At 52.4% G+C, this 14361-nt stretch overlaps 1 protein-coding gene across 3 annotated transcripts in view; it reads left to right on the top strand.

Annotated features, from left to right (window-relative positions):
• CA5A (carbonic anhydrase 5A) overlaps window positions 1-14361 on the top strand; it is a 36865-nt gene that overhangs the window by 2183 nt on the left and 20321 nt on the right. For 2 of the 3 annotated variants that reach the window (XM_059904411.1, XM_059904410.1), the window contains exon 2: window positions 7639-7836. In XM_059904411.1, the coding sequence (XP_059760394.1) occupies window positions 7639-7836 (198 nt within the window). Of the gene's footprint in view, window positions 1-5667; window positions 5825-7638; window positions 7837-14361 lie in introns of those variants that run through there. The other variant, XM_059904409.1, reaches the window with a different exon arrangement.

Raw genomic sequence — 14361 nt, 5'->3', positions numbered from 1 at the left:
TGTAAACACCCATGTGCAGGTTAGTATGTGGACATAAGTTTTCAAACCCTTTGAGTAAATCCCAAGGGGCCCAACTGCTAGCTCATACGATAAGAGGATGGTTAGTTTTGTAAGAAACTGCCCAACCGTCTTCCAAAGTGGCTGCACCACTTTGCATTCTGACCAGCAATGAATGAGAGTTCCTGTTTCCTCACGCCCTCACCAGCGTCTGGTGTCGTCAGTTTCTGGATTTGGGCCATTCTAATAGGTGTGTAGTGGAATCGCATTGTTGTCTCATTGTTCCCTGATGACACAGGAAGTGGAGCATCTTTGCAGATGCTTGTTTGCCGTCTGTCTGTCTTTGGTGAGGGGTCTGTTCAGGTCTTTGGCCCATTTTTAAATCATGTTGTTTGTTTTCTTAGTGTTGAGTTTAAGGGTTCTTTGTATATTTTGGATAACAGTTCTTTATCCGGTGCGTCTTTTGCAAATATTTTCTCCTTCTATGACTTGTCTTCTCCTTTTCTTGACAATGTTTTTCACAGAGTAAAAGTTTTAAATTTTATTGGAGTCCTGTTTATCAATTATTTCTTTCATGGATCATGTCTTTGATGTTGTATCTAAAAAGTCATTGGCAAGCCAAAGGTCATCTAGGTTTTCTCCTATGTTGTCTTCTAGGAATTTTACGGTTTTGAATTTGCATTTAGGTCTGTGGTCCATTTTGAGTTAATTTTTTTTTTTTTTAAAGCTACTGTTACCTACTTTATTTATTTATTTATTTATGGCTGTGTTGGGTCTTCATTTCTGTGCGAGGGCCCTCTTTAGTTGCGGCAAGCGGGGGCCACTCTTCATTGCGGTGCGCGGGCCTCTCACTGTCGCGGCCTCTCCCGTTGCGGAGCACAGGCTCCAGACGCGCAGGCTCAGTATTTGTGGCTCACGGGCCTAGTTGCTCTGCGGCATGTGGGATCTTCCCAGACCAGGGCTCGAACCCAGGTCCCCTGCATTAGCAGGCAGATTCTCAACCACTGCGCCACCAGGGAAGCCCCTTGAGTTAATTTTTATGACAGGTATAAGGTCTGTGTCTAGACTGACTTTTTTTTTCATGTAGACATCCAGTTGTTCCATCACCATTTGAGCACTGCCTCTGCCACTTCCTAGCAAGGGGACTTAGTCATGTCACTGCTCTCAGCTTTGGTTACATCATCTGTAAGATGGAAACTAAGGTAGGACCCTTTGGAATACAGAAAAAAAAAATTAAATGAACTTAATAAAAGGAACTTACTGATTCACATAAGTGAAAAGTTTGGAAGTGGACTTCAGGGTATAGGAACAGGAATTGCTTGGCTGAAGCAGTGTCATTTTCTCTGCATGTGTCTGTGTCTGTCTCTTTCTGTCTCTGTCTCTCCCTCCCCACCCCTCCCAGCTCTGGGCTCAATTTTCTCTCCATTCTTGGGCAGGATCTCAAAAAGTGTTCCCAGCAACTGCAAATAGTGCATATGTGAGCAGTTTCATAATCCCCAGGGAGAGTCAGTGCTTCTCTCCCCGTAACCGCAGCAATTCCCAGGGCTAACACTGGCCAGCTCAGGTTCCCTGTGAACCACTTTCCCTCCAATTGGCCAAGCCTCAGGTACATGGTGGGGGAGGGGGGGGCGGTTGGCTGGTTGGGGAGAGGGAGTGTCCCAGGGAAAACTCAGGTGCCGTTACCAAAGGAGAGGGACCAGGCGTGGGGCAGACATCACAGCATTTGCCCCAACACAAGCCTCCCTGGGCTCTTGTGAGACCCAGAGGAGCATCGGAGCGTGAGCTGTGACGTTGACACTGGCGTCTGTCTAGCGGAGCAGAGGCTCTTTTCTCCCAGCAGCTGTTGAGTCACACTTCCCAGAAAAAGAGGCTGAGTGCGTCTCAGGGCAGGAGGAGGAACCGATTCCCTTGGGCTCCCAGGCAGCCCTGATTCATTGCTTTTCATTTGTCCCAGGACGCAGTGCAGTGAACCCAGGCAGGTGATGACCGTCAGGACAGCACTGCTGGTTTGACGTCCATGTAAAGACAAAATTTCAGCTACAAAGCAACCCCTCAGGCTCTTCAGATCGGGAATCAGCAGATCCATAAAATCAATAAAAGTGTATGCCGAAAATCATGGTATAAAAAATCCAGTGGAGGAGCCAAAGAAATTACTGTGAATAACACATGTAGAAACTTCCGTGCATTTTCAAGATTTTTGCCCAGTGTGAGTTTTTCTTTCTTTCTTTCTTTCCTTCTTTCCTCCTTTCTTTCTTTTTCTTTATTTTTTTTTTTTCTTACTAGAATAGAATTTTTTTATGAATAGCGTATGTATCTTTTGGGATCTTAAAGTACTTTGGAGAGCATTTGGTTGCATTTAGGAGTGAATTTGAATTTCTATCATATAAGAATAAAGCACTGGGAGTTCCCTGGTGGTCCAGTGGTTAAGACTCCGCACTCCCACTGCAAGGGGCGTGGGTTCGATCGATCCCTGGTCTGGGGACTAAGATCCCACATGCTGTGTGGTGCAGCCAAAAAGAAAATAGAAAGAAAAAAAGAAGAATAAAGCATTATTTGAAAAGAGTAATGCCAAGAAATTTGAAGGGTCTTATAGAAAGGTGGGCTCCAAACTTTTTTGATCACACACTCATTTCAGCAAAAAGATTTTGAGTCTGCCCCTCCGACGCATGTGTATTTATGTATGAATTAGGTCCGTGTATCAGATACTAATGTACTGTGTACTCTATGAAACATGTGAAAAATAGAAATTATAAAAGGTGAGAGAGGAAATAAAAATAGAAATTCCAGTCTTTTCTTCCTGCCCTTTGATGGATGTGACTGGGGAGGCCTAGCAAGTCCAAAATCTGATGGGGTGGGTCAGCGAGCTGGGGACCCAGGAGAGTGGTTCGGGGCCCAAAGGCAGAATGCCTGCTTGCCCAGGGGGAATCAGTCTTTGTTCTGTTAAATCTTTCAACTGATTGGACGAGGACCATGCATTACGGCAGGTAATCTACTTTACTCAAAGTCCACCGATTTCCGTGTTAATCACATCCAAAAAAAAGCACCTATCCTGAAACATCCAGAATAACGTTTGACCCAGTATCTGGGCACCACGGTGCAGCCAAGCTGACACAAAATTCACCTTCACAAATCCACATGAGGAACTTGCAGTTCCCGAAGAGAATTGCAGGTCATGTGAAGCTCACTAATTACTGAGTGTTGTATGGGCAAAAGGAGACAGTCAAAAATTAGAAGATATTGAGTTGGATGAAATGAGGCTCTGTGGCTCACAATATAAGGTGAGTGGGTGAGAGCAGGACGTAGCACAATCTCTTGGGCAAGCAGCAACGCATGCATTGGCAGCGTCCGTGCATTTCTCCTTCGACCCACAGACATCAAGCCCAGGAATTCCATGCAGAGATGTTCAGTGCAGTGTTATTTATAAGACAAAAAAAAGTCCATCTGTAGGGGGAGTGATTTGATAAATTATGGTATGTCTCTTAATGAAATACTGTGTTAAAAAAAAAGCTATATACACTGATGGAGAAAATTATTCGTGACCATTATTGATAACCATATATATGTGTATTTTCTACAAGAAACTGCTATCAGCAGTTCACTCTAGGAAAGACAGAATTTTCACTTTTGAAGCCCTTGAAATGTTTTCCATAACACGCATGTATACGGCTTTTATATGGTTTTTGTTTGTTTGTTTGTTTTTTAATTTTATTTATTTATTTTTGGCTGCGTTGCATCTTTGTTGCTGCGCACGGGCTTTCTCTAGTTGCTGCGAGCGGGGGCTACTCTTCCTTGTGGTGCGCGGGCTTCTCATTGCGGTGGCTTCTCTTGTTGCGGAGCACGGGCTCTAGGCACGTGGGCTTCAGTAGTTGTGGCACGTGGGCTCAGTAGTTGTGGCTCACGGGCTCTAGAGTGCAGACTCAGTAGTTGTGGTGCACGGGCTTAGTTGCTCCGCGGCATGTGGGATCTTCCCGGACCAGGGCTCGAACCCGTGTACCCTGCGTTGGCAGGCAGATTCTTAACCACTGTGCCACCAGGGAAGCCCTTATATTTTTTTTAACGGCAGAGAGTTCAGCTCCTACTGTAACAGCAATTGAATTGATGTCTGAGCCAGCCATGAGGATGTCTGGGACGAGCTGGGTTGGTGGCACTTTCTAAGTGAAGCAGGGCCCTGCCATGTGGCTGCAGGGAGCAGGGAGACCCCAGACCCACAGAGACAGCCAGTGAGGTGGTCTACCTAAAGTAAGGAAGCTGAAGGCAGCAGGGCAGCCAGCCGACAGTGCTGAGGACACACCCCTAAGAGCCAAGGGGGTCCTTGGGGTGTCAGCTGATGGACTTGTGATGCCAGGACATTCTCCTTCAGGGCTCAGCCAGCACCTGCAACTTGGCGCTCTGCAGGGGGTAATGGAAGTGGTACCATCTAAGCGCTTTCTTTGCATCAGTTCATTACAACTGATAATGAACACGACAACATAACAGAGTACGTGCTAGTAGTTCCCTACTTTACAGATGAGGAAACCGAGGCAAAAGTCAGTGAATGAAAGAATGAATGAATGAATGAATGAAGCCACCCAAGGGCTGGTACATTTCTAAAATGACTCCATGGGAAGAAAAGCGTATATATTTCAGAGTTGGTTTTTGTGGCTTGCAACCCAGGCAATCAAACTCACAGGCCCATCAGAGAATTGGAAGGAAGTTGCAGACCAAACTGTGCGTCCGATCAATGGGATTCTCGGGCCCTCGAGAGCCCACAAGTAGGCTCAGTGTTCAGGACCCCTGTCCTGTGGGGTTTCCAGATCTAAGAATCCAGGATTCCAGGATCAATTATGCTACCCCTACTCCCTTGATGCTTATACTTTCAACCTCCCCGCCCCCAAATTTACACACCTTTCCATCCGAACACTGATGTCTCCATTTCACAGGTAGAAAGTCTCTGGGGGAATAAACTGCTGTATAGTCCAAAGCAAGTGTTTTGTTATCTGGCATCTGCAAATATTACAAGCTGTGTAGCTAAGGTGACCATCTAATTTATGGTCCAAATGTGGATATTTTGTGCACGAAAGGGGCACATTCATATTAATGCTGAGGCAGGCGGCAAAGCCTAGGAGTATCCCGGGCCAACCAGGACACCCTACTTTGGGCAGAACGAATTCCTATCAGATGGTGTCTGTTTTGTGGAGAGGTGACGGCTGCTTCCCAGGAGCCCTTGGCAGAAGAGCCACTTGCTCCCCTGTAGGTACACACAGTGTGGCTCCGTGCCTGGTCTTGAGTGCCCCAAGGCTGGAGGGCTGCGCAGCCCTGAGCCAGGGTCACGCCCAAGATCAGGGACTTTGCTCTGGTCTGTTTGCTCCTGTCTGCTCCCTGGCCTGGCAGCAAGCTCTCTGCAAGCTCCCCTCACTCCCTGGTACCCTCCCTCACTCTGCTGTTTACCAGGTCAAAGCACAGTGACCCGAGGGACTGGCCACAGCGAGGGCCCTTGTCCCAGTGCACCCACCCCTAAGCCAAACCCCATGTAATCCAAGAAGCCGGGTTGAAATTTAACCATCAGGGCTTTGGATGAGTTTTTACAGAAGAGGTGTGTCCACCCCACTCCTCGGTTGTCTAGATTGAAGTGAGGGCAGATAGTGGGGAAAACCTCCCTCTGGTTATTGGGTCCCCGGGGAACAGAAGCAAATGCTCAGGCTCCTGGGGTCAGGCAGGAGTCATCCGAAATCCTCAGGTCTCTCCGTCCTGGTCAAGCAGATGTGGGGGACCCTCCGCAGTCACCCACTGAGGCTGGAGCGATGGTGCTCTCAGGGTCCCTGTGTACAGAGAAAGAGGAATGATGCTTGTAAGTAGAGCCTCCAGTTTCCCCAGATGCAATTTGATGTTTGTCTCATTTTATGGTGTCTTTCAAAATGGGAGACGGTCCGGAGCCAGACAGCTTGGCTTCAGATTTCCACATTGTCTTTCCCATGGGAGACGTGGGCCAGTCCTTAACCTCAGATTCACAGGGCCATCAGGAAGGCGAGATGCTCGGAGCAAGGCAGGTAGCAAGGGCCCCCCCAGGACGAGCTGTTATTACAGCCCCCATGGAACAAGCCATGCTGCCAGTCATTAGGGCTCCAAACACCAGCAGAGAGCATCTCAGCAAACATGGTAACTAGGTCGGCAGCCAGCTCCGTCCAGAGACTGCCCTGTGTCAGCCTTGTCCCGGTGGTGGTGTCCTTTGTGCTCTGTGCCCTTGGACTCATCCCGCCCTCTCTCTGGGCCTCAGATTCTTCCTCTGTCAGATACAGGGGCTGCATGGACAGCTAAGTTCACCTCTGACGTCAGTATTCCACACTTGCCAGGTTTCGGTGGTTGGAAGAGCCTGGGCTTCGGAGCCAGTCTCCAGGGGGGTGTGCACTGGTGACTTTTGTCAGAGGTGAGAGCTGGTGGGTTGCTTCACTTCCCCAAGCCTCAGTCTCCTCGTCTGTAAAATGGGGTGATGAAATGCCACACAGGGGCACCTGAAGATGAAACGACGTGAGCACAAAGCCTGGCACACACCGGGCTCTCGGCAAACACTCTTATCTCTTCCCAATTAATCCGTTGGTCCACACCTGAGGCTGATGCCAAAATCCCCGTCTTTCCGCTGTTCTAAGCCTCTCGTTTCATGCTCCCACCAGTGCTGTGTGATAAGTACCATTGTGATCTGCCTTTTACAGGTGATGTAACTGAGGCTCAGAGAGGTTAAGAAACTTGCCAAGGGGCACACAGCCACAGAGTGGTGGGGCCAGGACTCCGGTCCACATGGCCTGATGCTCTTCATGGTCACGGAGTATAAAGGAGGGGACAGGTGCTGAGAGACAGTTGTGAAGACGTCCACAGTTAAGTGAAGAAAACCGAGGTGAAGACCCACTTTGTACTGAGCAGTACTTTTGCTTTTTTTTGAAAACTCTCTGTATGTTTCTGTGAGCTTGGAGGAAAGCGCCAGAAGGCTGTGCTCTAAACCAGCCAGAGGCAGCTGCCTCTGGGAATCGGGGTGCGCGGGTCTTTCTACATGAGTGCAGACCCTTCTCTATGGTTTGAAACTTGCAAGGGGTCTGGGTGGGGCCTGAGGTTCTGCATTTCTAGCAGGCCCCCGGGGGGCTGCTGGTCCGCGGACCCCACCTTGAGTGCTGGGTAACTGGAAGATCGGGGGTTGGGAGCGACAAGGCTTCTATTCCAGACCCTTCCAGGCAGGGTCTGCTGTGGATCCTGGGGCTTTGGTTTCCTCCTCTCCGAGACCTGTAGCAGCCCCCCAGTCCACAGTCCTCCACCGCCTGCCTCGCCGGGGCTGGGCTGGACCCCCAGGCATGACTCCCTGTGACCATGCTGTGACAATGACCACAGATCAGAACCAGCTCGGCGCAGCGCAAGGCCAAAGCCAGCTGAGCTGCGTTCCCGGCGGGAAGGAATCGGTTCCTGGGCGTGGTCCGCGGAGGAGGTGACGCGAGGGCCCCGCCCACCGGGGGCGGCGTTAAGAGGCGGAGGGTCTGGTGGCCCCAGGCTCCACGCTGGGCCGGGTTCCCCAGTGCTGGCTCCTCTGGCACCGCGTTTGCAGGTTTCTGCCTCCCCCTCTGAGGCTGCAACGGCGCCCACGCACCATCAGGGTCTCCTCTTCCCTCTCTCTGCCCCCAGTGCACGCCTTCTGGAAGGGCCCGGCCTCCGTGCCAGGGGGCGCCCGGCAGTCCCCCATCAACATCCGCTGGAAGGACAGCGTCTACGACCCCCGGCTAAAGCCCCTCAGGGTCTCCTACGACTCGGCCGCCTGCCTCTACGTCTGGAACACCGGATACCTCTTCCAGGTGGAATTCGACGACTCCGCCGAGGGGTCAGGTGAGCCTGAGCTGGGGTCGGGGCCCTTTCCTCCTGTCACTCCGGAGAGTGGGTCACGGGGTCAGCAGAGAAGCGGACGAGGCACGGAGAACGGCCGAGGCTGGCGGTGGGGACGGGCAGAGTGATGTTCACCTTAAAGCTGGTGATGCCGACCGGCTATGTCACTGGGGACAAAACTCTGAACTTGAGGGCCTCCCTGGGGGGTTACATTCCAGGGGCTGGAAGGCAGAAACAGTGAGCTAAGAAAACGTACACTGCACTCAGAGGGGAAAAGCAGAGTGGGGTAGAGGAGAGAGTCTCCGAGGTGAGGAGGCCTGGAAGGAACGGAGGAAGGATGGTGGCCGGGCGTCCGGAGCCCGGGAGCCTCGCTGGTGCTCGCTCAGAGTGAGACGGGGCAGTGACCTGGCTGATGTCCAGCTGCTACAGGAGGAGGAGGGGAGGGGAAAGTGGGGAGTAGGGACGAGCAGGAGGCTGTCTGGGGGTGTTGCCAGTGGTGGAGGGCTGCAAGGCAGGTGGGCAGGGAGGCGGGTCCCAGCGTCCTGCCAAGGGCTGTACACGCACCATCTCATTAAAGCCTCACTGGTGGGAACCCTCACCAGTGCTGGGTGGATACTCTACAGGTTTGGGAAGTTTCCTTCCACTTCTATTTTACTTGTGGGGGCTGGCTGCCGGATTCCATCTGGTGTTTTTTCAACTTTTTCTGTTCTGCCTCTGAGAGTCGGGAATTTGCAATGGGCGGAGGGTGCCTGCGTGACCAGCCCCCACTGAGAAGCTTGGGCACCGAGTCTCCTATGGGCAACCCTGGTGGGCTGCACTCCACACGTGTTGTCACAGCTCGTTGCTGGATTTCAGGGCATCCCTTGTGACGCCACCAGAGAGGACTCTGGAAACTTGGTCTCCTCCAGACACTACCTCTGCCTCTGCTGACGTTGCTTGCATCCTTTCGCCGTGATAGGTCTTAGCCGTGCATATGACTATACGCCGAGTCCTGGGAGTTGTCCTAGGGAACCACAGAACCTGGGGACGCCAGACACAGCCCCCAAGCCCAGGTCCTCTCCAGGCCGGCCCTCGGTCCACTTCCTCCCATATGTGCAGTCGTCTCGTTCACTAACCCATCGCCCCAGTGAGGATGTAAACTGCACGAGGGCGGGATCACTCCTACTGGACGCCGCAGGTGCTCGGTAAACTGGTGGATGAATAATGAATGTAAAGTTAAAGGTATAAACGAGTCAGGCAGAGGGACTGGACAGCAACTGAGGCCCAGCCTGACCCGCCCCAACTCTGATGGACCAATGGCTGCAGCACGGCATGAGAGCCCTTTTTCCCTGTGCCAGGCCCTGTGAGGTGCTTCACGCACACCGTGGCTCAGAGTTTCCAGGGGTCTCTTTCCTCATCTCACAGGTGAGAAGGAGCCCGTGTTTCCTGAGCACAGCCTACATGCCTGGAATGGCTCTCACAGTATCCGTCAGGGTTGCTTCTCATGTAGGGCTTGCCAAAGGCAAGTGGATAGGGACCCCACCTCTGGCCGACGCAAACCAAAGCACCTTCTTGGAAGTATAAGATTACCTCAAAGAAGAGAAGGGAAAGTTGGATGTTAACCAGATCTTTTTTTTTTTTTTTTTAAGATTTATTATTTATTTATTTATTTATTTATTTTTGGCTGCGTCGGGTCTAAGTTGTGGCACGTGGGATCGTTTGGCGCGCGGGCTTCTCTCTAGTTGTGGCATGCGGGTTTTTCTCTCTGTAGTTGTGGCGTGCAGGCTCCAGGGCGTTTGAGCTCTGTGGTTTGCAGCATGTGGGCTGTAGCTGAGGCTCGTGAGCTCAGTAGTTGTGGCGCGTGGGCTTAGTTGCCCCTCAACATGTGGGATCTTAGTTCCCTGACCAGGGATCAAACCCACGTCCCCTGCATTGTAAGGTGGACTCTTTACCACTGGGCCATCAGGGAAGCCCCTAACCACATCTTTAAAAGCACAGGGACCAGGCCAGCTCAGGGATCTGGGGAGCAGAGGTTTATGCATTTATTTACTTAGCGTGCCAACTTTTTTTCTGCCTTTGTTGGTCTGTTCCAAGCCCAAATTCCCAAGGAGCGACTAAAATTGTCCTTTCAGGTTTAATACGGTTTGTATTAATTTTTTTAAAATTTTACGCAGCAATTTTGAAAGATTGAATAAAGAATAATAGTTCCTGAACTTTTAATTGGTTGGCTAATAGTTGTGTGAATATACTAGTCATTTTGAGAAAAACAGATTTGGACGTAGATGAGTTCCTATCGAATCTATACTCTTCCTATATAATTTTTATGTGTAGTCATGGGTCTTACAGACATTGTTACCGAATGCAAGTTCATGTGCCCGACGGACAATGAGGCCAAACGGTACCAAAATGTCGGAGTTTGGAGCAGAAAAAGGTTTATTGCAGGGCCAGGCAAGGAGACAGGTGGCTCGTGCCCCTCAAAAAACCCCAAACTCCCTGAAGAGTTTCAGCACAGCATGTTTAAAGGTCAGGTAAGGGAGGGGCGTCCCAGGGGATGTGATCAGCTTGTGCACAATTTTCTGATTGGTTGATGGCTCCGGGAGGTCCCGGGCCTATGTGCTCAGGATCATCAGTTAGTTAATTTCTTCCTCATTTAGTGGTGGTTTTTAGCATCTGAAAAACTCAGGAAATATGCATGAGATACTATTATCTGGGTACTTCAGAGAGGAGGTATAGCAGAGGATCTAGGGGAGGGGTCTGTCCCGGGAAGGCCCCATAGGGTCCTTCTCGGTTACAGTATCTCTATAACAAGTTCGTTTTCCTTTAAGTCATAAAATGTGAAAAACTTCGAAGGTTACTTTGGACTTTTGTATGTGTATGGTTAAGATACGTTTGACAAACGAATTCAGAGCCCCAGGGGAAGAGGACTGGTGGCTGAGCTTGGAGTCACCCTGCCCTTCGTCGGCGGAACACCCAGCACCCTGACCAAGATCCTCACCAAGATCACACGCCCAGGGACGTGTTGGTCCAGGGGAAATCGTGGCGCCGTTTCTAGAAGGGGGAAGGTATGCTGGACAGACAGACATGCAAACACCCCCTTTCAAAAGAGCCCCTGGCTGGATGAACAACAGCACGGCACAGACAGATGCCGCTCTGGAGGGTATGAGCAGCCTCATTCTTTTCTTTTTTTTTAAAGATTTATTTTATTATTTATTTATTTATTTATTTATTTTTGCCTGCGTCGGGTCTTAGTTGTGGCACGTGGGCTCTTTCGTTGCGGCGCGTGGGCTTCTCTCTAGTGGTGACGTGTGGGTTTTCTCTTCTCTAGTTGAGGTGCGTAGGCTCCAGGGAACGTGGGCTCTGTAGTTTGCGGCACACAGGCTCTCTAGTTGAGGCGCTCGGGCTCAGTAGTTGAGGCGAGTGGGCTTGGTTGCCCCAAGGCATGTGGGATCTTAGTTCCCTGACCAGGGATTGAACCCGCGTCCCCTGCATTGGAAGGCAGATGCTTTACCACTGGACACCAGGGAAGTCCCCATCCTCATTCTATGTAAGGAGGAACGGAGGCTGCAGGTGGGGCGGGGGGAGTGACGGTGGGGGTTGGGCAGGGGGAGGTCTGGTTCAGGCCCAACTCCTGCTGATTCTAAAGCCCACGTCGCATCACTGCGTCAACCGTGTACTGACACGTCCAGGCACAGCTGGGTCAGAATCCTCCCTCTTGCGGCTCTGCCTCCTTCTGGGGGGATTTGTCCCAGGCGGGGGCTTCCCAAATGGGGCGACAAGGGCGGGCTGCAGCATGGGCCCACTTCCCAGTAGGGCGGCACTAAGGGCAGTGCCTCTGTCCCCACGATCGCCGCATTGGCCCCAGGCTGATGGTCGTTGCCCAGCTTCGGTCACTCGTGTGGGGTGAGGCCATCACAGTGACTGTGAGGGATGAGCCCGCCTGGAGCAGGAGAGGACCGAGAGGGGAGGACCCCAGGGCTACGGTCCCCAGAAGAGAGGCACACTCCCCATGCTCTCCTGGGAGCTCCCACCTGGCGGTTGAACCTGAGCTGACCCCGGCATCCCCCCATCCCGGTCGTTTTCAAATTCAAGGCCTTTGCGCCCTGTTGCAGCCAGGCCTCTGTGCTGACCAGGTCCTGACCCCCGCTTTTTGGCTCCTCCAGCACGTTCTCAATCGGGTTCCAAGGGCCCCTCCCCGCCCTGCCACAGACCCGACGAATTCTCTGGGTGTCTCTCCCTGGCCATATAAATTATTTGGATAATCCCCCTGCGGCTCACGTCCACTCAGGCCAATCTGGTTTTACTTTACTTGTCATTTTCTGCAAAGCCCAGTTTCCTTTCTTTCTCTCCTGCTCAGTTTCACATGCTCCGCCCCCACCCACACCCATCTCCAGCCTCTAGCCACCTCTGTTCAGATTCTCTGTCTTCTTTGTTCACCTCCAATGGAAATTGGAAGGTGCCGGGAGCAAAGGAAATGGAAAATGCAGCTGAAAGACAGGAAGAACTAAGAAAAAGTTTTGCAGTAAGAAAATGAGACTCATGAGACACTCCCCAAATTTTTTTTTTTTAAATTCTTCGACAGAAACGGAAAGCCTCGGCAGCAGGAGGGGAAGTGAGTGGAGAAGGTGCACGGTGCAGAAGTAACTTTGCACAGTATGTGATCACTTTGGTCAGGTCACACCAATAGGTGCGCGCAGGAACGCCGAGCAAACCAGATCCGGGGGCTGAGGACATTAGGGTTCCAGCGGGTGAGGGATAGGAGAGCTCAGAGGTCAAGGCCGGTCAGCAAGAACGATGATGAATAACAGAGGTGAAGGCAGCGGCTCTTTCCAAGGAATGTGAGACTGAAGGCCAGGGAAGGAAGGGCTGGCAGAGGGGACGAAGCAAGAAGGAACATAGCGCCGGCTCCAAGCGGACCCCGTGGTCACACCCCGCAAACCCCTCACAGGCGAGGCCCCCTTGTTCCAGCGCCCGAGCGATCCTTTTCCTAAGGAGTGACAATGCCGCTTCCACCCGATGGGCAGTGTAGGTGCAGAAAGTGGGGTGGAAGGTCAAGGGCCAAAGGCCACAGATAGATGCCGCTGCTCCTTTTCGCTGAACCAGGTCCTAGGTTACCACTAGCAGTGATATCGTTACTGCTGCCAGGTGCTATTGAGTGCCCATTACGCGACAAACCAATGTGCAAATCAGGGTACACTTTTGAAGGCATTTCATTCTCACAGTAACCCCAAGAGACGGGTAAATATGCCCATACATGGGAAGAGGACATCCGTGTCCAACATTCAAATCAGGGCTGTTTCCAAATCCCACTCCCTCCCCGCCATCCACAGAAAAGAAAAGAAGCCGGGAGTCCGTGTCTTGCTGGCACTTAGGGCCTGAGTCCCAGGAGCTCAGATGCCCAGCTGTTGCTCCTCCCGCCCACTTAGCCGCGTGGCCTGAGTGAGCCGCCTTCCCTGCTAGACCCTCCTCCTCTGGGGGCAGCTCATCTTCCTCCTGAAGGGCTCAGGGGGCGGGGAGGACGGCATGGTGGTCAGGGCCCAGCTCTGCAGCAGAAGGAGCTTATCAGCCAGGTAGTATAAGCTCGTTCCCTAACCTCTCTGACCCTCAGTCTCCTCCTCTGTCCACTGAGGTCGGACACCCGCCCGGAGGGAGGATTAGAAGAGGCCTGTGGGAAGCACTAACCTCCGAGCCAGGAGAAGTGAGCGTTTCACCCGTGATAGCTTAGCTTCACCTGCTGGGGCTCCGCCCAAATAAGACCAGAACAAGGCACAGCTGTGCCCCTCTCGGGCCTCCCACTGGAGGGAACAGAGCGCCGGCCAGGCCCGGCCCGGCTGCCTCTGACTACGGAGGACTCTGTGGTTGGTGACCGCATCCATCGGCCGAAGGAGGAAACATGGAAACTCCAAGCCTGGAGCTGTGAGCAGCCTTCCCGAAGGGTCACTCACTCTCAAGGACCCAAGTGGGCACAGAGGTCATGGGCCTGCTAAGGCTCCTTCCAACACCAAAGTGGATTTTAAGCCGTTTGTAAAGGGGGGCCAATAATGGCCTTTCATCCTCTAAATGACGACTAATAAGGATGCCCAGCGCCACCGGGGCAGGGTCCTGAGCCTGAGCTTCACGGAGTCGGCAGCGGGTGTACACAGCAGGGCCCGGTGAGCGGCCTTTGCTCCTGGAGTGAACGCGTAACTGCAGGTCAGTACGATTTTAAAGTTCACAGACTTCACGTCCATCAGTTGGGGAATCTTCACCCAAGAAAACTGACTCCAGCACGAAAGCCAAAAGGGAGACGCCGGAAGAGTTTGGGGGTCCCTGCTGGAAAGGCAGGCTGGAGATGGGGCCGGGAGGTGGGTCGTGAATGTGGCAGCAGAACTGCTTTGCCATCTTCCAGGACCCTGCATCATCCCACGCAGGGCCCAGGGCCGAGGGTACTCTTCCCCCACGGGTCAGGCGGGGGGCCTGCAGTGGGCGTGAGCTGGTGCCTCCCAGACAATGCAAGGGGGTGGCGGGGGGGATGCATTCCGGGAGGGAGTCCTGTGCTGTCAGGAAGGTGAC

Source organism: Balaenoptera ricei, chromosome 19 (assembly GCF_028023285.1).
Source record: "Balaenoptera ricei isolate mBalRic1 chromosome 19, mBalRic1.hap2, whole genome shotgun sequence".
In the NCBI taxonomy this organism is placed as follows: domain Eukaryota; kingdom Metazoa; phylum Chordata; class Mammalia; order Artiodactyla; family Balaenopteridae; genus Balaenoptera; species Balaenoptera ricei.
This window is presented reverse-complemented; position numbering and strand designations above follow the sequence as displayed.